At 34.4% G+C, this 26,947-nt stretch overlaps 1 protein-coding gene across 8 annotated transcripts in view; it reads right to left on the bottom strand.

Moving 5' to 3' along the window:
* The window catches only part of LOC109728023 (protein DECREASED SIZE EXCLUSION LIMIT 1), a 32,121-nt gene that overhangs the window by 2,864 nt on the left and 2,310 nt on the right, over window positions 1-26,947 (bottom strand). For 3 of the 8 annotated variants that reach the window (XM_020258287.1, XM_020258284.1, XM_020258285.1), the window contains 9 exons: window positions 26,403-26,471; window positions 26,263-26,319; window positions 25,863-26,095; window positions 20,247-20,305; window positions 19,970-20,063; window positions 13,419-13,485; window positions 11,525-11,607; window positions 11,298-11,389; window positions 7,690-7,796 (listed from right to left, as the gene is read on the bottom strand). In XM_020258287.1, the coding sequence (XP_020113876.1) occupies window positions 7,690-7,796; window positions 11,298-11,389; window positions 11,525-11,607; window positions 13,419-13,485; window positions 19,970-20,063; window positions 20,247-20,294 (491 nt within the window). In that variant the 5' untranslated portion in view covers window positions 20,295-20,305; window positions 25,863-26,095; window positions 26,263-26,319; window positions 26,403-26,471. Of the gene's footprint in view, window positions 1-984; window positions 1,065-4,004; window positions 4,079-4,363; window positions 4,447-7,689; window positions 7,797-8,597; window positions 8,959-11,297; window positions 11,390-11,524; window positions 11,608-13,418; window positions 13,486-19,969; window positions 20,064-20,246; window positions 20,306-25,862; window positions 26,096-26,262; window positions 26,320-26,402; window positions 26,472-26,947 lie in introns of those variants that run through there. The other 5 variants (XR_002220897.1, XR_002220898.1, XR_002220896.1 and 2 more) reach the window with 5 other exon arrangements.

Below are 26,947 nucleotides of genomic sequence, written 5' to 3'. Positions count from 1 at the left end.
TTTTTTATTGTTTTTCGGAAAAATGTTGTTTCTGGGACTGATGAGAATTTTGTATATGATTGGTCTTTCTTATTTACATGTTGTCTACCCAATCATGTTTAATTTTCGTGACTTGTCAATGGTGTATTTTCTCTTCTTTATCATGCAATAATCTACTATATTTTTTTATTTTTTTTAATCAAAGATTCTTTAGCAAACTCCCTGTATAAAGCATGGCCACCAATTTCTTCAGAAAATAAAAAGGAAATGAATTTTGGCTTCCACTATTTGAACACTAGGTTTATGCTGTCAGTTGTTTGCCCTAGTGACATACTAAATAAGAATTAATTCACTTATTGTTGCTATCAATCAGAATATACTTCCATGGTGTTCCTTTCTACTCAAAAGAACATTGACAATTACTAGAAACATCAAAGAAGAAAAGAAGGATTTAAAAAAAAAAAGCAGCAACATTGTGATTTAGTAATGAGAATTTCTAGTTTTGGGCCACTTTATGTACCAAGTAGTTCAAATTTGGATCAATTTGGGTTTTGGAATACTCTAATCTAAAAAGAGCTTTGTGGTTTTGTTTCATTCATATAATCAGCTCCAAACTATAGGTCTATTATAGATAAGCTGTGCTTTAGATAGCTCAATCTAGTGGCTCATGGTCAATAGTATGCCAATTTTTCTTGAATTCTACATCTTAAAATCATTATTACAAGTCTTATTTATCTACTGTTACTTTAGTTTGACTGAAATTTTGTTTATATTTGCTTTATTGTAGCTATGTTGAAGATGGATCTAACTTCAAATGAATCCCTGCCCGTGGTTGTGAGCATTATAATGATATAATGGAAATGATTAGATCATTGCTGCTTATTTTAGACAACACATGAGGTACCGTTGGGGAGGAAGACACGCATTACAAAAGCACTTCATAAGGCTATAAATATTAGGAGAATAATCTATGACAATGATCTGGCATGTTATGAGTACACTCACATGGATCGAAGGGCATTTCATACACTTTGTGACCTACTATCGACCACTGGGAGATTGAGCGGGACCCGAAATATGTCAAACTAACAAAGTTCAAATTAATTTAACATATTTATTGCAAATTAACAAAACTCGCATCACAATATTCAAACAAATTTAACAAAACTTGCATCACAATATTCAAACAGCTCAAAAATTCTAATATTTGAACAGTAATAGCATCATCATCAACAATTGTTCAAAAATAAAAAATTTTAAGCATCATCAAATATCCATAGCAAGTCCAAACAAGAAAGCAACATCTACCATAGAAAGTAAATAACAAATAAGTTCTGCACTTTATAGACATTAAAAGCATAAATACAATACCAAAGTTTGATATCCCCTAGTCATGGCAAAATAAAAAAACAGCTTTATCTACGTGCACTTAGAATATACTCAATATATTCCTTTCTAAACTCCGCCGGAATTCCGAAAAAATCCATTCAGGCTTTCTTAGTAAAATCCATGGCATCGCAAGATAGCAATTAAGACATTACGAAAATGTATACTTCTTGTCTCCCCCGATCTGCCAAATTTTCTTTTAATTACCCTATTCTTTACGTCATTTGCAACAATATGTAGAAATAAAGTAACCATTTCCTCTATTGACATATTTCGGGTCCCGCTCAATCTCCCAATGGTCGATAGTAGGTCACAAAGTGCATGAAATGCCCTTCGATCCATACGAGTGTTCTCATAACATGCCAGATTATTGTCATAGATTATTCTCCTAATATTTATATGCCTTATGAAGTGCCTTTGTAATGCGTGTCTTCCTCTCCAATGGTATCTCATGTGTTGTCTAAAATAAAAGAGTACCACCACTAAATTTAAAAGCAGCAATGATCTAATCATCTCCATATCTATTTCTATTTATTTATCTACATTAAAGGAGGGTTTGGGGAGAGCTTAGAGTGACACGTGTCCCCCCAACCCTCCTCTTCTCTCTCCTTCTATACACACAGACACACACACACACACACATACACATATATATATAATACAAAATTTAAAATTTTGATATTTTTAAATTTTAAAGTTTTAAATTTTAAATTTAATATTTTATATTTTAAATTATAATATTTATTTCCAAATTTTAAACTTTTCAAAATTTAAAATTTTAAATCTCTAAATTCTAATAATACGCGTAATAAATCGCGTAATAAAATCTAACCTAATAAATGCAATTTAAATTACATAAAATATCGCTGTATATAGAATTTAAATTTCAGAACTAAAATTTTAGAAATATAGTGCATATGTTTATTTTTATAATTAATTTTATTAAATAATTTTTTTTACAATTTTTTTTATTTATTGGTTTTCTTAAATTATTTTGATAGATTTATCTCAAATTCTTTTCATATAAATTTTATAAAATAAATTATTGTATAAATTTACTTTGCGCATAATTATTTTTATATAATTTTTTATTTAATTAATAATTAGACTTATAAAACTATATAAAAATATTAAAAAATATATAATTTATTATAAAAATAATTTTATATCTGCAGCATCGCGCGGGTAATTCACTAGTATATCATTATAATGCTCACATCCACGGGCAGGAAGGAATTCATTTGAAGTTAGATCCATCTTCAAAACAACTAAAATAAAGAAAATATAAAAAAAAAATTTAGTCAAACTAAAGTCTAAAGTAAAAAGTAGTTAAATAATACTTATAATAATGATTTTAAGATATAGAATTCAAGAAAATAGGCATACTATTGACCATGAGCCACTGGATCGAGCTATCTAAAGTACAGCTTATCTAAAATAGAACTATAGTTTGAAGTTTAGTTCAACAGGGGCAAATTTATAATAAAGCTATGTTACTAAAAAAATCAAGGGTAAACTTCAAATACCACTCCTATGGTTTCGCACTTTCTCACTTTAGTACCCTGTAGTTTAAAGTATATCAAGTTAGTGTCCTGTGGTTTTATTTTTATCTTTTCGTCAGCTTCTCCGTTAATATTTTGTTAAATTATATATACCAAAAAAGTTCAGATACCCCACATAGGTTTATCGAATATTCATTTTAGTACCCTTTAGTTTTAACTTTGTTACTGATTTAACGAAAAAAATTAGTGGAATCGCTAATAAAAAGATAAAAACGAAACCACAGGGCAATAAATTGATACACTTTAAACCACAGGATACTAAAGCGAGAAAGTGTGAAACCATAAGGGTGGTATTTGAAGTTTTCCCAAAAATCAAATATGAATAAAACAAAATCACAAAGATTTTTTAGATTAGAGTATTCCAAAACCCAAATTGATCCAAATCTGAACTACTTGGTACATAGTGGCCCAAAACCATAAATTCTCATTACAAAATTACAATGTTGCTGCCTTTTTTTATCTTCCTTTTCTTCTTTGATGTTTCTAGTAGTTGTCAATGTTCTTTTGAGTAGAAAGGAACACCATGGAAGTATGTTCTTTTCTAATTGATAGCAACATTAAGTGAATTGATTCCTATTTACCCAAGTTAGTATGGCACTACAGCAAACAACTCACAGCATAAACCTAGTGTTCAACTACTGGAAGCCAAAATTCATTTCCTTTTTATTTTCTGAAGAAATTGGTGGCAATGCTTTATACAAGGAATTTGCTAAAGAATCTTTAATTAAAAAAAGACGCAAATATAGTATATTACTGCATGATAAAGAAGAGAAAATGCACCGTTGACAAGTCACAAAAATTAAACATGATTGGGTAGAGAACACGTAAAAAAGAAAGACCAGTCATATACAAAATTCTCATCACAGCCCCAAAAACAACATTTTCCAAAGAAACAATGAACACTAATTGAACAACAAAACCCATTTATGCAACCAATTTCATTTCAGATGAAAAGAGAATAATAAACCCACTTGTATAGTAACCCCCATTCACCATGAAAATTAATAGAACAACAAAACCTATTTAAACAATAAATTTTATTCAGATGAAAGTTATTAAAAGAATAATAAAACCCACTTGTATAGCAACTCCATTCACCATGAAAGCTAATAGAACTCCCATTTGAGCAAGAAATCCCTTCAACTTGAAAGCTAAAAGCACAATAAAATTTATTTGAAAACCAAATCCATCCAAAATCGAAACTAATTAAACAATAAATCAATCCAAAATCAAAGCTAATAGAACAAAAAACTCCTTTAGACAATAAATCCATTCAAAATAAAAGCAAATAGAGCACTAAATGTATTTAAACAACATTTTACAACATTAAAACAACCTAAAAAGATTTTGCCCATGATGTAACAATAAATCCATCAAAAATCAAAAAAATAGGGTTTGAATTTGAGATGGGAGGAGAAAAAGGGAGAAGAAATTACCTCACGAACCTCGCTCAAGAGGAAGGAGCCTCAGAAATGACGAACGATGCTCCTGCGATTAATAGAGGTGATCATGCTGTGGCCTAGGTTGAGAGAGGAGATCGGGGATGGTTCTCAAATGGGGCAGGGAGAAAGTAATAAGGTCAGAAAATTAAACATTGCCCTAAGTAATTAATGTTAGATACCAACCCTCTATCAAGGGAATAAGATTAGCACTTTGGAATTAATCTCATTCCCAAGTGAATCTAAGATTACCGAGCAGATTACCTAGTGCATTTATTTTTCTATTCCGTCCGATTGGATTACTGGGTATCTTGAAAAGATAGTGCGAACCAACACGCCCTTAGAAGTATCCTAGTCCTGCTCTATATTTACATATATATAGCTTGAATTATTCCTGATTGAAGCATCTCTAATATATGTAAAATCAAAATGACAATGAAATCAGCTGATGTGGTGATACGCTTTTAATGGACAGGCAGTCAGCAGTGTGGTAGATCGTACACGAACAATAACAGCAAGCCATTGTAGTAGCATTTAAAATCTACCATCAACAAAAGAAAGAAGGGGGAGCTGACAGAAGCATGTGGCAAGAGTTCTAGTAAGGGACTAGTAACTATCATTAGTAAACTATCATTAGTATTTAGGACTATAATAGCAGGTAGGGCCAAGGCTGCAAGGGGTGTGAGTTTGGCAAGATTGCTAGATCGATGTGAGCTGGAGCACAATGCTGGCATATCTAGTGGCCACAAGCATGTAGGATGTGAGGCTTGCAGGGTTGGCAGGGCCCAAGGTTTAAGGTAGACAAGTCTACGTGGCATGGGAGCATGAGACTCAGATCCTTGAGCTATCTTAACCCTGTATATGCAGATTGCACAAAAGTTAAATATTTACTACAGCACACTTAATTGCTCTACCATTAATCTGTTCATTTCGAAGACCAGAGAACGACATTCTCGTACTAAATCAGATAAAGTGCGCTTAATGGCCAAGCGAAATGTGACAAAGGCATGATATTAAACCAGTCAACTCTGTACTCCAACTGCTGGAAAATCCAAGACCGCTGATAAATCTCAAAATATGAACTAATGCACACAACAGAACAAATTCTTAAATCTTAAATAACGGACAAAGTGTCAAAAGAAACATCATATGTCACATCCATTCAGGAGTTGGTTCTATCTTTTTTTCTCAGTCAAGAGCTTAACATCGTATGTTGCATTCACTCAGGAATCAGGATTTGGTTCCATCTCTTTTTTCTCAGTCAAGTGCTTAGTTTCCCTTTTTCTTTTCTTACTTCTCTACCTAACATGCATAACATGAACGACTTGGAAAATAATAACAGAAAAGTCTTTTGTACATATATAGCCATGCAATAAATTATATATCCATTTGGGCCCCATAGCTAGCTAGATATTACAGTAAATCTCAACAGTTGTCATCCAGCAGAATACCATAGTACCAGTAGCTCATTCAAATGTAAAATAACTGCACTTCCTTGATTTCCCTTGACAACACTACTATGCGTCATGGACATCTACATAGGATACAGGCCACAACACGACTCGGACATGGCATCTCGATAGCACCAAAAAAAATTAGGACATGGACACGACAAGGACACGGCTAACAAAATATAATATTTTTAATAAAATATAGTAGGGATAAAATTAATTTGAAGAAAGCAATTTAAAAAATTAAGGTTTCATATTAGATTAAAATAAAAAAATCTAAAAAAAATCATCTTAACTCCAAAAAAAAACACGTACTCAAAAAAAAAAAAACCTACTGTAAAAAAAGAAATAATAACCCTCATTCAAAAAAAGTTATAACCCTAAGAAGAGAGAGAGAGAGAGAGAGAGAGAGAGAGAGGGAGAGAGAGAGAGAAGTTTGAAAACAAGAGGGGGGGGAGAGAGAGAGAAAGAGAGGCTCAGTCGGGGAAGAGAAAGAACTAAGAAGAGAAGATAGGCGATTTTCTTTTTGATTTTCATATAAGTTTTTTCCCCTTTTCTTAAATGGGCCTCAATGTAGGCCCACCGCATCAAGTTCTTTTTTTTTTTTTCCTAGCAAACGCGCATTAGAGCGTCCTTTTATTTTCCTTTTCTTTTTTTCTTTTTTTTGTTTTACTGGACACGCCAAGGACACACCTTGATAGGGCGTCCATGGTGGACACGAGCGTCCGCATCAGACACGGGTTCAGCATAGACACAGGGTTTTTCCCAGCATTCGTGACACATAGCAATACTAATACTAGAAGATTTATTGATAGTCTATGGGCCTATTTGGCCTAGCTTTTGGAAACATGATTTTCCCTAAAGCGATTTTAGTTTCTGAGTATTGATTTTACTTAAAAGCTGTATAAGTTTGACCGTGTCTGATAGGAAAGTAATTTTTCTGAATGATTTCGAAAAGTTATTTAGCAAATTTTCTAAAGTGAACTTGTAAAATTTAAATTTAAAATTAAAATTTTGAAAATTAAATATTTGATATTTAAAATTTTGAAATTTAAAATCTAATTTTAATTTAAAATATAAATTTAATTTTTAAATTTAAAAATTAAATTATTGAAATTTAAAATTTAGAATTTAAATTTTGAAATTTTAAAATTTCAAATCTAAATTTGAATTTAAAAATTTAAAATTCAACTTTTTGAAACTTCAAATTTTAAAATTAAAATTTAAAATATTATAAAGAAAATTTAAAATATTGAAATTTAGAACTTAAATATTCAAATTTCAAATTTCAAATTTCAATTTTCAAATTTTAACTTAAATTTTATATTTGAAATGCAAAAGTTCATATTTGAAATTTAAAATTTTGAATTTTAAATTTTAAAATCTGCAATTTAATATTTAAAAATTGAAATTGGTCATTTTTTAATTAAAATCTGAATTTGAATTTAAAATTCAAATACAAAATCAAAATTTAAATTTGAAATTTCAATCCAAAATCGGAGTCAAATTTTAGGAAGCAGGTTTAGCTCCTAATTTTGTGGCTTGTAAAATCAGAAATCTGATTCTAAAATCATAATCAAAATGCACAAAAGAGGTGATTCAAACGCTCTATTGGAGGAAAAAAATCACTTTTGGCCCTAAAATCACTCTCTAAAAGCTAGGCCAAACACCCCCTATAATAGGCTGCTGTCATAGAACATCATCTTCGACGGTGATTCGAAGTACATTATAGTAAATCAATCAACATCTGTGAGAAATTCTGGTATATTCATTAAGAGGAAAGTGACAAATTTGTTGGGAGCTTTCACTTGACAAACTATTTAGATTATCAATGGCAGTGGAAAGAGAAGACATTTTGATGGGAAAACCAACCTATGATCCCAGCCAGCAGTTGCTGCAATCTTGTTGTCTCCTCGAATTGCTGTGCCTGCTATGCCGGACCTCTCTAGACTTATTTCTTTTCTCATGGTACAAGTTCCCTGTCAGCAGAGAAAAGAAAAGCAAAAAAGTTCTTTCAAAGAAGCTCTAGGTACAGCACAATAAGATTTAAAAGAAACGAAGGTTAAAAATTCACAAGAGCAGTCAAAAAAGGCAATTCAAGAAAGAATCCAACAACATGTATTTCCAGTATTCCAGGATCTCCCATCCTTCTACTAGTAGCAAATATCTTAGAAATTTACAGAAGTAGAAAAATTATTAGAATGAGATAAAAGGAACAGATTACACATGAGAAAGCAACAAATTTCAGAAGCAAAAATCTTGCCAACATTGGATTGAAACTACATAATATTATCGAACAAAGCATACATAATATTATGGAACAAAGCATCCAACTCAAGGAAACCAATTATAGGACAACACATTATTTTTCATTATCCACATTTAAGCCCGTGACAACTCATAGGAAAAATAGATGAGCAAAAATGACTAAAAAAGTAAAAATGACTAAGTTCAAAAATACAGGAGACTGATAGCTTTGTAACTTTTTATGAGAACCGATAATATAATGAAGCACTTTTGTGATGGTCAACCAAATATAAGAATACTATTGACCATTTTATAAAGCACCTAGTCAGCTTCCCTACATGTAGATCCAACTGTTCCATTGTGTGAAACAACCGTTGAACTCTAAAAGCTTAAGCTGTTAGAGGATGGTGTTTAAACATTTTTATTTTTAACACTCCTCCTCACGTCTGGACTCGAGACTTTTTAGTCGGCCTATGACGTGGGCTTGAATTAAATGAGAGGAAATTAATATGCTAGGAGCCTGGCTTGACTCGAACTCAGGACCTCCTACTTTGATACCATGTGAAACAACCGTTGAACTCTAAAAGTTTAAGCTGTTAGAGGATGGTGTTTAAACATTTTTATTTTTAACACATTGGGAAGTACGGGCGCACATGCTTCATTTGAAAGTATCACAAAATAACAAATTTCATGCGGCCATGTCAAGGCGACCTAGATTCATGGTTTTAGAATCTAGATATAGCAATGAGACAGCGAAGAGACAGGGATCACTTCCCCATTTCCGTCCCCATTAACCTTTCGGAACCCCATTCCTGCCCCGTACCCCTCTATGGGACTCCCCTACCCTATCTCGTTGGGATTTCCTGCAGAGGTTCCCTATCCTCGTGGGGATCCCTGCAAAAATATAAAAAATCAAAAGAAAGTAGTTAACAAGATACTTTTAGCTACAAATTTAATTAATTAGCCTTAATTTGAATCATTGTTTGAAAAGGCACGCCTGAGGCACTTAGGCCCGAGGTGCAGGCCTTAGCGCCTCAGCAATAGCGAGGCACAGCGCTATTGCTGAGGCATGCACCTCGGGCTTAAGGCCCACGCCTCAGGCGCAGGCGTGCGCATGCACCTCGGGCCTGAGGCCCACGCCTCAGGCGCAGGCGTGCGCCTCGCAATATTTAAGTTTACAGGAGTTTTTTATTCAAGTTTCCAAGTTGTCGGATTTTGAATTTGCATCTTATACTTTAACTTGATAAGATACTTAAAAATCTTAAAAGAAATTCAAAAAAATTTAAATTTTCAGGTTGTCGGGTATTAAATTTGTATCTATACTTTAACCCTGATAAGATACTTCGAAAATCTTGAAAGAAACCCAAAAAACTCCTAAAAAAACCAGCCGCTCGCCCCTTCCTCTCCGTTTCTTGTTTTCCCACATCCTCTCCCTGTCGAGCATCCAACAACAGCTGTGCTAGTAGTGGCAGCAAACCAGCGTGGCCAGAACAAGCAACTAGCAGCAGCGGCAGTAGGAAAACAAGCAGCGGCAACAGCGTAAACAGCAGCAGCATCAGCAAGAACATCAAATTAAACTATATGCATGTGTTTTCTTTATTTTTTGATGGTTATTTGGGGTTTTTTAATGTAGAACATCAAATTAAACTAGGATTAGTTAATGTGCACCTCGCCTCCTTGAGACGCGCGCCTTGCAGCGCCTCGCGCCTAGGCTCCAAGAGAGTCTTGTGCCTCTCCGCGCCTCGTGCCTTTTCAAACACTGATTTGAATTTGAATCATTTAATTTTTATGAATTATTAAAGTTAATTCCTAAAAAAAATTATGAACTAATTAGGTTTTGTGAGATAATAAAGTTATTAGATATATGATTTCAACTAAAAAGTAATAAAATCACAGTGTAAAACTAATTGACTACAAAATACTAACAAAAATTACATGTGATTATGTTACTAATCATTAAGGCCATCAATATTAACCCATATTTATATGCATGTGCATAGCATATACCTTAGATACGTGTGGTATATAGGGGGTCTTCTAGGGTGGAGATTGGGGATTTTATGGGGCGAGTAGTGTCGCCATCCCCACATTGCCTCCATGATCAAGGATAAAACTTTCCCTATCCCCGCTCCAGTAGGGCCAAAATAGCTCCCATGCCCACAATGTTGAAGGTAGTTAGTGGGGTCATTAGGGATGTCAATGGGTCAACTTTGGGGCGGATTTTCAAAAATCCAAACCCGAACCCGAACCTGACACCCAAACCCAAATCCCGAATCCGAATCCAAACCCAAACCCGAACCCAGCAGATTTTAAAAATCCATATTCAAAACCGAACACGACCAAAACCTAAAACCAACCCCCGAACCCAAACCCAACAAATACAATTATTTCTCTTTCCATGTTTCAAATCATATTATATTAAAATCTAAATTTTCAAAATACATATTCAAATATAACATCAAACATTTATATATATTATATAATGTACAATTCGGATTCAGGTTCGGGTTCAGGTTGGGTACAAACAAAATCCAAACCCAAATCCAAATCAATTAGGTTTTCATTTTTTATACCCATATCCGAAACCATATCCACTTAGCATCGGGTAAACCCGCCTCCTTCAAGTTCGAGTTTGGGCAAAATTCTAGGTATCCATAACTATTGACATCCCTAGGGGGCCCTGGGTAAATTTGCCATCCTTAGGTGGTATGTATTATTAGCACACGCACACAATCGAAACTAATTCTTTATCAAGTATTCCCGAGTGATGAAAATTCTCCACCCTGCTTTATGATATATTCTCTATATAATTTAGTTTATAAATTGTATTCTACATACTACATAAATAATAACTGTAGACACGAACTGGCCGGGCTACTAGAAACATCTTCTCCAATAATTTGAACCGAGTTTGAGCCATGGGCACAACAATTACTACCTAAGTAGAATGTTCTTGTTCTGAATTTTCTTGTGCTTCAGCCATATGGGGCTTTAGTCTTTATAGCATTAGTCTTAATAGTAGTAATATGTACATTCAGATTATACATATCTCCCTGGCACATATCCTTGCAGTTCCATATTCTCACTAGAAAAAGAGGCTAAATAAAAAAAATAAATAAATAAATAAAAAATTGTAACAAGGTTGAATAAATCGAAACAAGTAAACAGCAATAAATTAAAAGAGTATCTGGTTGTAGAGATACTTTACTCTAGTAACAGGCATCATGATATACCATTCTATGGTCTAAAGAAAACATCACTATTTTGTTATCAGCAGATCCGGAGATGCCACCACTGCATGTCCCATCAACTGCAAGAGATAAAACTGCAACCAGGAATCTCATTAGGATTGTGCATCAAGTATTTTCGACAAATAGATAGAGATCAGATGAATTTCTGAGATATCTCCCTAGTTACAAATTTATCAACTTTATAACAGCTACATATCATGATGGCAAACCTGTTTCAGAATGATATCTGACAGTAGATAGAGGTAAACTAGGTTTTCGTATATCCCACCAAAGCATGCTTCCATCTTCATAACTATCACAAAGAAAAGACTTTATATTATAAATAATTGCTCGTTACAAAATAAACAGAGAATCAAATAATCAAAGAGGAAAGAATACTATCTGTACACGCAAAATTAGTAACTTACTTGATATCTTGTTAATTATCATTATTATAACTAGTTAGCTGGCTAATTGACAGGAGATATCTACAGATTGCAGTAGGTGTACACACGGATTTTTTGAGTCAGTTTAGAGGAATTGGATAGATACTAAACAAATTCAACGGTTTCTTAAAATGAAACAGTTGCTAAACCATTTGTAAAAAACAAACTAAATTCGTTTTGGTTTATCAAGTTCTGAAGATATGTGACCAAATTTCATGTATTCCCATAATTTTTATATGGGCTTTCACACCCAATATTCAAACAAGTCAGCTAGAAAGACAGTCTAAACATTAAACATTAAAAATATACTGAGAAGATACTTCCACTATGTTCTCGTGTACAATATACATCTATATACAGGGATTCTTGGAATGGGCCGGTTTCTTAAAATACAAAGCACAATAGAACTCTTTTTTTTTTTTTGTTGGCGGGGGGTGGGGTGTAAAACTTTTCCAAACCAAAGGTGCACCAACAATAGAAGAAAAACTCTTCAAACAGAACCATGATCAGTTCTTCAGGTTAATGGTTCGCAAGTCTAATATAACCATGGGAGCTGGTATCTGCAGCAGGAAGGATTTGATAAGCAAAGAGAATTGGAATCTGCTGTAGCCTGTGGGAAGGATTTGATAAACTATAAACCACCACTTAACACAGAGAACATTACTCAATTATACAAGTCAGTTAACATTGCAATAACTTTGATTACAATCCTAACATTAGACTTCACACAACTGCAAAGTATTTACACCCTAGTTATAACCTCTATATAGAAAGCATACAATGTAGTTTCATTAGATTTGGTAAATATACTCTGATCCCTTCTGCAGAATTAGTGAACTTAATGAAAGTTGAGATTATTAGGCATTTAGTAACTCAGATAGAGAAAAATTCTATGCTAACACAGTTTTATAATAAAGAACAAACACAGGAGCAGTACAAACCTTTTATATTTCACTTCTCTTAGCCACTACAAATTTTTCTCATCTTTTTATATATTATACGTCCGACACATCACATTATAATTTATGACACATGTTGTGGAGCAACATTCAGTAGAGCTACGGCACATAGTTTGGCATCTTCTACATGCCTTCAAAATAACATTTCTATATTTCAATAAGTATTCTAGATACTACTAACTATAGCTACAACCAACTTGAAATTCTGCAAACCTAGAGTCCAAGTCAAATCAATAATAAGAGATAAAGAAAACGAGCAATGACCCTAGAGACAAGGAATGATAGGTTGTAAAATAACAGAAGAAAACAAAAAGATATCAATGAAAATTAAATACTCACTTATTATCACAGTTGCAACCAAAGCAGGAAAAATACATCGTCATCTCTGGCTTTAATGGAAAAGGTTGAAGGAGAGCTAGTTTGTAGAGATACAAAGGCTTAAAGAGAGAGTAGGGGGGAGGGGGTGGGGGAGGGGGGGAGAGAGAGCACAAGGATGGGGAATTAAGTGCTTTGCTTTGTCGGTGTCATGTTAACAAAAAAGTTAGCTGACTTATTTGTACTTGGACATAACTATAAATTAGGCCAGTATCTACTAGCATGTAATCAACAAATTTAGTAACTGAAAGAAAGTCATTTTGACAGATGTCAAAGGGATTTATTGGCTGAAAATAAAATAATTCGAGAAGCTAGAAACTTCAATATACAAAACCTTAGCATACCCAGACAAAAGATTTAGGGAACACCCTGATTCGGATGGTATGAAAGCTTGAATAGCCATACACATTCCTACATAGAAATACAAAACCAGACTGTATCAGCTCATGAATAAAATAACAATCTATTTTGTAAGTAAACTCAAAATCATTGACCAAAAAGATGAAAGAAAAAAAATGATAGGTAACAGATAAGCAACAGTTTCAACAGCATGAGTGGATACTCGTATAAAAATTGAGCTTAAGTGGGAGATCAAAGAATAGAATCAAGTAATTTGTCAAAGAAACATCAACAAGACAAGTCTACAAGCCACTGGCAAATTCTTGCATGCAAAAATAAGAACAAAAATAAGAGAACCTGTCTACTTGTCTACTATGTCACACGACCAGTTCTTTTACTTCAAATACACATTCATTTACCTCAATATAATATTGGCATGGCAAAATGTTTTAGGTCTCAGTAATACCACAGGGTTACTTAAACAGCAAGCGAAACGTCATATGCCATTTTAATGCCATGCGCCACAGGCATAGACTAGCATGGTCTGGCATAGACCATCTAGATCCTAGTATATATCATGCCAACAACCAACTTTCATCGGCATGGTATGCATGCACACAATCCTTTCTAAAAGTACGACACACCGGCATGCAGTTGTCACTAGGGTTGGCAATCCAGCTCGCCATTCGCAAGCCAACTCATGTTCGACTCGAAATGAGCTCGAGATCGAATCACTCGTTTAGCAAACGAGCCTAACACGAGCTGAATTTTTCAGCTCGTTTAATAAACGAGCCGAACACGAGCTGGGGTCAACTCGCTTGTCTTCGGCTCGATAACAACTCGAATACACATATTTTATATTTATACAATTTATTTAATTTAATTTTGTATATATTTATATATAAATAAATAATTATATACATAACATATATTTTTACTATTTAATTTTTAGCAAAATAAAAATATAAAGGCAAGCTCAATTATAAAATGGCTCATTTATATGTAAAGTTTCAACCATTAGATCAAAATCTAATGGATAAGATTTTATAAATTTATTTTTTATATATATCTAATCTAATTCTTTTAACTTATTGTTCGTTGGCCAGCTCGTGAGCTAGCTCGTATTCGGCTCGTTAATAAACGAGCCGAACACGAGCTGAATTTTTCGGCTCGATACTTTAACAAGCCAGCTCGTGTTCGACTCGTTTATTAAACAAGCCGAACATGAGCCGGCCCCATCTCGCTCGTGTTCGGCTCGTTGACACCGCTAGTTGTCACCGAAAGAGTTGCACAATCCTTCTGATCACCACTTAAACATTCACATTGTATACCCATAGCAGCTACATTTATAAGAAAACACATACAGTCTACTCTAAGAGAGACTATTTCTTATTATTCTAACATTACATCCTTCACTGACATCTATTTACCCCTCCATTTAGAAAGAGATCTGAAATCAAATAGCATTGTGTAATCCTTGCAACAATCAGTCATGAGTCATGAGTCTGCTTAGGACTTTACCTTCACTGTTCATTTCTTCTCTCATATGCCCTTTATTTTTGTAAATTTAATATATTTTGTCCTCATTGTTCTATTTCTATCTACAGATTTTTGAGGCAAAACTGATTAGCTTCCCAAAACTACAGATGGCTTACCAAAAATATACTGTGGAAAAAAATGACTCATTTGGCCCTAGTAAAACTGAGAAGTTTTTCTTTTAAAGTCTTGATGAATTATGTAGAGGGCAGGATTTATGAAAGCAGTATTTCACTTCTTCAGTTCTTTCTTTTGCTAATTCTTCATGCAGCAAAGTAGCAAACTGGGCACAAATAAAAATGCATAAAGCAATTCCTAATATGGTATTGATGGCTCAAGCCACTAAATGTTTGACAAAATGCTGGAGTTATTTTATTCAAAGAGGCACAGAATTGGATAAAAAACTAAAGAATGTGCAACCTTGCACTTGAATCAATCTTAGACTATAAATAAGTGGATGAGTGAATCTGGCACTGTAACTCCTTTCTACAAATATTTCCTGCTTAAGTGCATGATCATCTACTTTGAATCTAAATTTGATGTCAGCAGCACAACGATGCCTGATAGGAAAAATGTAATATTCAGTGCTGGAATATGTTGTATATCCTACTATTTGTTCTGAGAATATAAAAGAAATATATAAATATATATACCAGTGTAGAAGCGTTCAGGATATTGTTTATCACATCACACTGTTTTGAGAGCATCTTATAGGATACACAATATTGCCTTCGGAATTCTGAAAAGTACAGTAATAATGCTCATACTAAGCAGTAGGAATGTTACGATAATGCTGTATACTATTTACGTTGCTTGGAATCAGAGGGAGAAGAGAGAGAGAGAGAGAGAGAGAGAGAGAGAGAGAGAGAGAGAGAGGTGGGAAAAACAAGAGAATGCAAAACACTGACAGAGATGATGAAAAATGATTTGACCATTCACTTTTAATTACTTCTTTGACTGACAGGGAGGACCGATGAGGCTTCTTCACAATATGACAAAATAAGAACAACCAACTTTGATGCTATATACATGTTATATATTTGTTGATTTCGTAGTCCCTATTTCGCACGGTATCCAAGGTCCTAGTGTATTTACTATATATATTGAAAGGTATAACAGGTGAAATCATTACAGTACCCTTACTTCATACCACGACACATTGGATTTCCCCTTTTTGCCTTCCACACCTATTTCGCACGGTATGCATTTGACACAGTATATACCACGCCCTGCATCTCTACCGTCTCACACAAATTATTTCCTGCACTGGATGTTGATGTTATCGCTACACACCTAAAATTTTATTATTGAGATTTCTAACTCATTAAATGTGTTATATGAATTTAAAAGTCTACATGTCAAAAATTATAAAATTTGAATTCCATTTTGTTACAAATCAAACACTGAGCCTTTCTCTACCCATTGATTATTAGGACTATGCGATGCCTAGTAGATTTTGAATATACAACTTCCCATATGTCGACTCTTTACATGTTGTAGATCACACCTATTGGATTAGATTTTTCATTTTAGAACACTAATAATCTAATATAAGGTGTGGCATATGGAGAGTTAGCGTACACCTGGTGCAGGCAATAATTTCAATGGGAGCATGCATTTGACAGTTCATACCATGGACTAGACATCACACGAAAACTTATTTCCTGCATCATGTGTTTAGGTTAAGGTTTTAAATGCCCGTCGGCACAGGCCATATCCACCGTACCGTACCGTAACAACAAGATACCGGCACGATATAGACCCCGTGCAGATGGCACAGCTCAAAACCCTCTATTCTTTAAATTAGTAAGTAATTTCCTCAATAAAATTCAAAAGATGTGATAAAAAGACATAATAAATAGTTAGAATATTTTGTTGCTAAAGAAAATAAATATTTCATGCTATTATGTGTCGGCAAACAAGAATTTTTTTGACCGGCACGAATCAGCACGGCTCGGCACGAACCGTGCCGTACCGTGCCGGCAAGTTTCCGGCACAACCCCGTGCCACGGGACTTAAATCCTTGGTTTAGGACTAAGGTTTTAAGTGCCCGTCGGCACAGGCCGTATACACCGTGCCGTACCGTGCCAACAAGATACCGGCACGATATAGACCCCGTGCCAATGGCACAGCTCAAAACCCTCTATTCTTTAAATTAGTAAGTAATTTCCTCAATAAAGTTCAAAAGATGTGATAAAAAGACATAATAAATAGTTAGAATATTTTGTTGCTAAAGAAAATAAATATTTCATGCTATTATGTGTCGGCACACAAGAATTTTTTTGACCGGCACGGCTCGGCACGCACCGTGCCGTGCCGTGCCGTACCATGCCGGCAAGTTTCCGACATGACCCCGTGCCACGGCACTTAAATCCTTGGTTTAGGTGCATAACTACGGCACTTAAATCCTTGGTTTAGGTGCATGTTATGCACCGCACAATTAAAATTGTATAGATTTAAAAATCACAGTCCAACTCATTAAATGTGTTCCATGAATTTAGAAGGACTACGTATTAAAAAGGCTAAAATGCAGAAAACCTCTCTATAAATATCCGTTTTTGCACTTTACTCCCGTCTTATAAAACCTCTATTTTGCCCATTTGAAATTTAAAGTTGTAGCACTTAACGCAAAATGTTACAATTTCATCACAATTCCATCCATAAATTATGTGGTACAATTAAGTAATTACCAATATACTCATTTTACCCTTAGAAATGACGAAAGATTAGCCGGGGATCTCTTTCATGAAGTTACCTAATTTGAGAGAAAATATAAGATTCTTATGCATTTTCATCACTTCCAAAAAGATAACTAGCATCTCTGTAAGTTTGTCGGCTGTACCACACAATTTATGCACGAATAGTGATAAAATTATAACAGGGCTGGGTTAAGTGCTACAACTCCAAATTTTAAAGAGATAAAATAGAGGGTCTTAAAAGATGGGGTTAAAGTGGAAAAGCGAATATCCATAGTTGGGTTTTCTTCATTTTAGCCTATTAAAATTTATAAATTGAATTCCAACTTCTTACCAATCAAACGTGACCCTTTCTCTACCCTTGATTATTGAGATTATCTGATGGCAAAATAATAGGTTTTTAAATGCCTAATTTGTTATATGTAAAATATTTAGATAATGTAAATTACATCTATTAATTTGAAAAGTAAAGTTTTTAAATACAAAAAAATTTTAGATGATGTAGATCACAGCTATTAGATAGAATAGTAATCATCTAAAAATATAAGGTGTGGTATAAGAAATATTACTATACATCTAATGCAGCTACAGACTTCCACCCCCCTTCCCGATATATCAGTACATCTCATATGCACTTCCAAAACTTTATAACAGAGGTCTCAAAATCATATTAACTAATTTAATACATGCAATGATATTAGAAACCTACATATAATAAATAATATACTTTAGACACAAATTTCTTACAAATTAAATAACTGTCCTTCATCTACAGTTGATTATTAAAACAACTGATACATAAATTAATAGTTCATTTAAATACATATTTTTATACATACACTATTTAAATATTAGTAATCAAATCTATTGGATGATATTTTAATTTTAAAATATTAATAATCGAAATATTAAGGTGCAGTATTTAAAACATATATATATGTATATATAGAGCAGGACTACTGTGCTATTAGAAACACAACAGCTCTTGTGCTTCTAAGTTCCTAACCATCTATCAATTTTGATGGATGGTTAGGGTGAGAGAGAGAAGAGAAATTAAGAGAGAAATGAGATATTATTTCTAACCACCCATCATAATTGATGGATGGTTAGGAAGTTAAAAGCACAAGAGTTGCTGTGCTCCTAATAGAGTAGACCTACTCTATATATATATACACACACACTAGGTGCACGGAACAATTTCTTGTCCCTCCCTCCAACCAAATGCCTTATGTAGTATATACGGGCAGGCCCCCAGGATTATGCAATTACCTTTCCAAACTCCAATGGAGAAAAATATGTGGACCTATGCTACAATAAGAAGAAATAATTAATTAACTCAATAAGATTTATTACCATTTTATAAATTAGTATATTCAACAAAGAAATGATATTCGACAACAACCTTAATAATATACTTACAAAAACAAGTAGTCCTAATTAATTCAATATTAATCAGGATTTGATTGCCCATAAATGATTCGATAGTATAAACCAAAATTTGATGGACGTGATTGATGTCGATAATATGTTGTCAAGTTTTGATAATTTTGATTCATCCACAATGTATATCTTAGAGACACAATTTAGGACAGTTGCTCTTTGCAAATGCAGGTTCTCCACGAGTTAGACATAATAAATCTAGTTTCCATAGCGTCAAGTTGAAAAATAATGCTCATTAACACGAGGTGTGAACATTAACCATTTCTTATTCAGTTAACTAGGTTATCAATAAAAATGGGATAGTAACAAAGCACATATGCCAAGTAAATGTCATTGCAAATATGCACTATAGCAAAGATCACGTAGCTAATGCTTTTTAACACTTCTACAACCCTAATTACAATAGAAGAACCACTTAGAGAATAGAGACAAAAGGTGAGGCAAGAGGATATACACTTAGAGAAAAAGGAAAAAGAAAAGATAACGATAAACAAAAAGGTACATGAAAAAAATAGTATCTCCAACAAAACAATCCACCAATACAACAGTTCTACGGTGTATATCGCAAGGCTCGCATAGCTAATGGTTCTACATGTTTCACAACTTCTATGACCCTGAATTACAACAAAAGAACCATAAAGATAAAAGAATAGAGAGAAAAGACGGGGCAAGAAAAAATTCACTTTGAGAGAAACAGGAAAAAAAAATGACAATGAAAACAAAAAGGTACATGGAAAGCAATGGCATCTCCAACAAAACAATCCACCAGCAAAACATTTCTCCATACTAGTGAAGTTTTGATACTAGAAATACTAATGCACAAACTTCCTATGTCATGTCCATCCAAAGAAGCAGCTAACACACCAAATTTAAGAAGAACAAACCTCTTTGCATCGTAGGATGACTAGCAGCATCAACATTGCTGGTCTGGGGGAAACGCATCAACTTTTTCGCAGTTGCCAGGTCCCATATTTCAACCTATGCATGTTGAAGTGCAAATTATGCAAGGAAATTAACAAACTACAAACAATTATTTCTTTGGGCCATGCAGTATGCATGCCTACATGTAAAAGTTACCCGGCGCATCTTAATGAGTGTCATTAAATGGTGACCATTCTTGAAATTCAGAATTGGGGAAAAATAGGGATTATATGTGCTCACCATAGAAGAGTCTTCACCAGCAAGAGCCATCAATTTTCTTTCACCCATTGTTGAAAAGTCTGAGGACATAAAACATACAAATTATATAAGGTAAAGGGAAGTGATGAGAGAAATAACAATGAGAAAAAGAATGACCAATCACCCTTGTTAGAGTATATTATATACTTCATGTATTATGATATATTATTAATTTCGTGAGTCACGTGACTGTCACCTTACTACTTTCATACATCGTTTATAAATCTAATTAAAACCCTAGCAGGGTGCTCTTTTCGCCATGCTTTCATGGTGCAATAGTACTGCAACACAATATTGTAGCGGTATTGCAGCACAATACTATAGTGGCACTGTAGCAGGACACCGTTGCAAAGATCTAGTTGCAGTAGAGAACAAAGGATGGGAAAGATAGAAGGGAGGAGAGATTGATACAGAAAGAGATTGCCAATGAGAAATACGACGAGAATGTTGGTGGCGGCTAGATCTCTATCCCCTAGCGAGGGGTTGGCTCTGATACACATACTTTTGGTTTTAGTATTTTCTTTGGGCCTAATCTTATCTCTTGCTCTACGAAGAACCAATTTACTATCTCAATCGAGTTTTAAAGCTGAATATCGGGCAGATGCTTCTGCTCTTGCTGACAGTATTTAAATCCGATGAGTACTTCATGACCTTAGCGTTCCCACATGGCGTCTTATCTGAATCTACCGTGACAATCATAGCACCACCTCTCTTGCTGCAAATCCTATTTTACACACTTGAACTAAGCACATTGAGATTGACCATCATTTTCTTTGTGAGAATCAGTGTTCAAAAAGGTGCAAGGCGCAAAAAGACGCAAAGACCTTATGGAGCCTAGGCGCTAGGTACACCGTGAGGCGCGCACCTCAAGAAGGTGAGGCACGCGCCTCAAGAAGGTGAGGCACATATCTAATAAAAAGAAAACACTCTTAACATGCCTATTTTAAATAGATGCTTTAATGTTTTATGTTAAAAAAAATTCTAAAATAGCTATACAAAAACAAAATAATCATAAAAAAGTAAAGAAGCCGCATGCATAAATGTTCTCAGCCTAAAAATAAAAAAACTATGTTTCAACTTTCAACTTAAAAGTGCTTGCTGCTGCTTCTTACTTCTTACCGCTACTACTTATTGCCATTGGGGGATGGAAGAAAGAACGACCAAAAGAAAAGGAAAAGAAAGCGTTTAAATTAGGAATTTTTTTAAAACAAATTTCTTAACATTTTAGAATATATTGAAGAAACCCAAAACCCGAAAACTTAAACCCTAGACATATTAAACGTAAATATCATGAAGCGCGTCTGAGGCACGCGGCTCACTCCCTGAGGGGCTGAGACTCACGTCTCACGCCTAGTTGAGAATCAATGTGGAGACCATCTCTTTCACATCTCCTCTGACAAACAACTAGTTGATTTCTTCACCAAGCCATTATCTACCTCCCATTATGCAATCTTGCAAACCAATCTTCGTATCCGACCACCGGATCCTCAAATTACAGTGGGATGTTAGAGTATATTACTTATATATATCTAATGTATTACTTTTATACATTGTTTATAAATACTAATGAAAACCCTAGAGGGGTGCTCTTTTCACCATGCTTTTAACCCTACATAGGTAAGAACTTCAATAGCATGAGCAAGATATTCAAATGTATTTTATAAAATATTGAGGTGTGATTGTCCTTTCTAGATACTAACAAAAGAAAGGGTCAATTAGGATAGGTTCCACAAATTTAATAAGGTATAAGGCAAAGAGATATCATAATAATGAAAATTCATTGCTTATACAACATATAATTCCTTTTTATATTTGGAATCTTCAGCATATGTCTGAAAATGCATGGTCCTTCCAATTCCATTAGAGGAAATATGTTTTAAGATGGAGAACCTTGAAATCATTTCGTGATTGACAAAATTAATTAGAAGCAAGGACTTAAGTATTGTGGGACGGGGTCGTGCCGAAAACTAGCTTGCACGATACGGCATGGTGCCTGCCGGGTGGTGCCGATGCATGCAGGTCACAAAAAATATGTGTGCCGACGCATAATGGCATGAAATATTTATTTTCTTTAGCAAGAAAATATGCCAATTATTTATTATGTATTTTTATCAAATCTTTTGAACTTTATTAAGAAAATTACTTTCTAATTTAAAGACTAGAGGGTTTTGAGTTGTACCATCAACACGGGAGCTGTATCGTACCGATATCTTGCTGGCACGATACGGCACGATGGATATGGCCCGTGCCGATAGGCACTTAAATCTTTGTTTAAAAGTATCATGACAAACAATAATACAACTGAAATGGCACCTTAAAAAAAAAAAAAGAAATACGACCAATAGTAAAAGACATTCTTAAGTCATCTCCTTCCTTGGCAAGGACATCTCAGCTCTCATTCAGCAGCAATGTTCAACATCAAACGCTTCATTCTCTGCAATGTAATTAATTTTCTACTCTTGGATCATTTCTTAACAAATCAATCTCCTACGTAATACAATCCTAGAGTCAATCTTAAGTCAGTTTTATAAAGTCATGGATTCAACTTCCTATGCATGCCACATTATTTTATATCTCTATTCAAGCATGAGTGGAGATGAAGCGACGAGGTCGCCTCACAAGGCAAATAGTAGCCACGATCAAAGATGGCCAAGTAAAACAACTCTAGGCAAAAGAAGAAGAGACTCAGAAAATAATCAAACTAGATTGAGCATTAGAAGAGAAGGTGTAAAGCCACTACATTGAGAACTAAATATAGCATGACCTGGCACAAATAACAAAGGGTATTGTTAATGTGCTTTCAACCAAATCTTGAGCACGTATTAATATCACAATCAAGAATTTAGTAGGAGAAAAACACTGACGTGGGAAAAGATGTTGAGTCGTATTGCTATGGACCAAATTATTCAAGAGGAGGCAAGGAATAGAGGGTATATAGGATCTACTACGAGGGTGAACCAACGATCTTGATTCCACAATGCCGACCGTTGATTGTGCGCCACACGTGCGCAGACGATAGATGCATACCACATTTGTAAGAGCGCCAAGAATAGCTGTGTGAACATAAATATTTCGTAGAATCATCATTAGTAAATATAAAGATGATGGTAGAGCCTTTTTAACTCCTTTTTCTTCAGTTGGATTGTCAATTTCATGGTAGCTTTTGATTCACGATTTTGTAAAAAACTAATTTTCAGAAATCTACTTTTCAATTACGGTTTTGTGAAAAATCTAGTTTCCCAGAGAGATATAATCTACTTTTCAATTAGAACAAAGTTAAGTATAAGAAAATCATTTAAAAGGAAAATCCAAATGTCATTCATAAAAAGTAATAAGTTTCTCGAAGTGTTCAAATGTTCATAACTACGAAATATTTACCATATAATTTAAATTCACATAGTTGTAAACATTTCACAACGTTGCTGTAAAAAGCGCTCTACGCAACCACATATACGGTGCAATCAAGCGACCGTTATGCGGTGCGGTCAAGCCTAGCTCTTCCCGCCCCCCCCCCCCCCCCAAGAAGAACTCTCCTCTCCTCCTCCCTCTCACTCGCTCGCACTCTACCCTTCTTCCTCCTCTTTCTGAAGGATTCCCACTTGGTGATTGAGCTTTAGAAGGAATCCAACAACATTCTTACCTAAAATCAATTTAACATACACACATACATATATACAGACAAGATCTGAATGAACAACGACAATTAAGTAGTGTCGTTAGTTGAAAGTCCAAATAAAGAAGAGATCAGGCCATGTTTCTAGTATACACATTACAGTGGTATAGCATATAGGACCCAAACCACACTAAATTGTGTCAGATTTAGATTGCAAATTCTACTCACCAATAGTTAGGGAACCTAAAAGTTCAAGTGCCAATTAAAAACTTGTCGAATATTTACACAAAAGGGAAAATAGAAGAATTCGAATAGATGAAAACAGACTAGAAGTGAAGACAAAGTATCAAATGGATGGGGAAAAAAAACAACAGAAAAAAAAACATAAAGACCATCTTTGTCCTAACAATTCAAATGGATAAAAACAATAGGAAAATTCTTGGACGATTTATTCCTACCTATTCAATAGCTACCACGAAGTACCATCTTTCCTTCTCAAATCTCTATCGGTTTCATATGCTTGACAGGCCAATATAACAATATGCAATCAACATATAGAAAATTAGCCTCCCTGTATAGACTAGGAAGATGACTCAAAATAATTAAGTTTTTCCACAAAACAATAGTAAAGGCTTCGTATGTGCATTTCACAATCATGCCAAACCCTAAGCTGACCCAACACCGAAGATCAAGGGATCAAACTATGAGACCCAAACCTAAAATGCAATTAAACATTTTTGCGTAATCAGGATTAAACTGGTATTAGTTTGAACTAACCAATTATGGTAGCCACATTAAGTAAATTATATAACAGCTAAAACAAAATAGTTATGAGATGTTGGGTGACTTTTAGATTGCGATAAGAAGACCACGCAGTGAGGCATCTATGAAATAGTTAGAATCTGGTAGTCCAAAATTTAATTAGTAGCAGTCTGGAAACTAAAATGAGGCATTAAGTATTAAGTCAATCAAAGTAATTTCGATAAGTAAACGTTCCTATGTAATTGTAATTAAATTGTCATTGGATCAAAGGCCTAAATAAAGAGTTCTTTAAATTGTAGAAATCATAACATTGTTACAGGTTGCTTGTGACCCGACGCCTTGCACGTACAGGGCAAACTTTGTCTATGCAGCGAATCTATCGCATGCCTAGTTGAGCTTCTGAACCGAGGCATTGACACAAACAATGTATTGATAAGCGTAATGCCTCAAAGTTGATTTCCTAGCACATAAACGCAAGATTTAAAATTACATTTTGTAGCCATCTGCGTAAGATTTTGCTTTATTCTACAAATCTCATCTCCTCATCTTGAACTAAAGCAGCAAAGGAAAAAAGGGGACTTTTTTCAAAATAACCCTAAAAAAATTTATATTTGGTCAAATAACCCTATTTAAAATTTATTTGGCCAAATAACCCTATTTTGTTCAACTTAGCGCCAGATTAGAGCAAAAACTAGAAAACAGTGAACGATTCACCGGCTTTAATAAAACTTAAAAAGCAGTCAACTGTTTACCCTTATTTTCTTTAGAGAGAAAATGGTAAATGATTCACCGTTTCTTTCTTATTGCCCCCATACAATCCTAATAACCACACAAAAATTCCAACAAACCCACATACAATCCTAATAAACTCACAAAAATTCTAACAACCCGCAATACAATCATAACCAAATAGAAATCCCAACATCACACATACAACCATAACAATCCCATAAAAATCCTATCTACATAAAAATTCCACAAACGACAATAATAACCTTAAGTTTTTCTAAAGACGGTGAATGACTCACCGCTTTTAAAGTTTCTATTGAACACGGTGAACTATTGAACACAGTGAACAACTTACCATCTTTTACTTCTCTCTCCATCGTGGCGGGACAAAATAGGTTTAGTTTGCTAATTAAAATTTTAACATGGTTATTTGGCAAATAATAAATTTTTCAAGGGTCGGTTAAAAAAAAAGTCAAAAAAAAGGAGTAAGCTACCTTTAAGGTGTGCTTGAGATCTTTCCGCACAATTGACATCGGAAAATCTAATGCTCTCCTTTGAAACACCATTTTTCTTGTTTTCTTCAAGTTCATTAATGGAGTAATCAGATTCCACAATACGTTCGCTTGCAGGGATTGCTTTGCTAGATTGTGACGAACAAGAGGCAGACTTCACCAACGAAATCTTGCAAAAATGGTACGAGTTCGTTCTAAATGTGACCAAAGGTTTCCTACCAACATAATCCAAGCATATGTGTTAAAAACCAAGCTTACTAACCCAATCTCACCATACCAAAAGAAACCCTACATTACCCTTCATTTATAATAGAAAATAAAATAAGATAAAAAACAAGTAAAACAAAAACCCTCTTTAATCATAAAACTGAGTTATTTTTACCTAGACAGACCAGCTTCTTCAATCTCCCAACATTTACATGTTCCATCTCTACCTTGACTACACCAATTAAGAATTTACAATAACCAGTCAACCTTACACAAAGGAAAGAGCAAGAGAATTGCAAAGAAAACAAAAGCCACCTCACAACTTTGTTGCCTATGGCGAAATTGGTCGCAACAGAATACACGCCAGCACCTCCACCATGAGCCCTAGAAATTGCCAAATCCAGATAAAATAAGTAAAGCTTAGGGAGAGAAGGCCTCTCCAAGCTCGTCGCGCGGATGAAATTTATAGTGTAATGTACCGCGTGTAAGACCATCACACATACAATTTATTTATTTAAATATCATTTCTTCATTATACCTATAGATAAGAAACTAATCTTTTATGCCCACAATCTAGAACCGTCAATTAAATCCATTATTATCCATTAGATAACCAAAAAAAAAAAAAGCCAAGCCAAACAATAAAATCCAATTTTTAACTACAAAGCAAGTTATCAGATACAATGTGCACACTTTAAGCGATTAACATGCAGGCTATGTCAAGGTGTAAGAACAAGTTTTCCGGTGATTACTCAATGCACGACCAGGATTTTCTTTTATAATTGCTAGCTAGGAGCCGACTTTAGCTCCTTGCAAAGGGTAGTGTATTTCACCTGCGATGTGGTGCCCATGCCTTATTA

This window comes from Ananas comosus, linkage group 23 (assembly GCF_001540865.1).
Source record: "Ananas comosus cultivar F153 linkage group 23, ASM154086v1, whole genome shotgun sequence".
Classification (NCBI taxonomy): domain Eukaryota; kingdom Viridiplantae; phylum Streptophyta; class Magnoliopsida; order Poales; family Bromeliaceae; genus Ananas; species Ananas comosus.
This window is presented reverse-complemented; position numbering and strand designations above follow the sequence as displayed.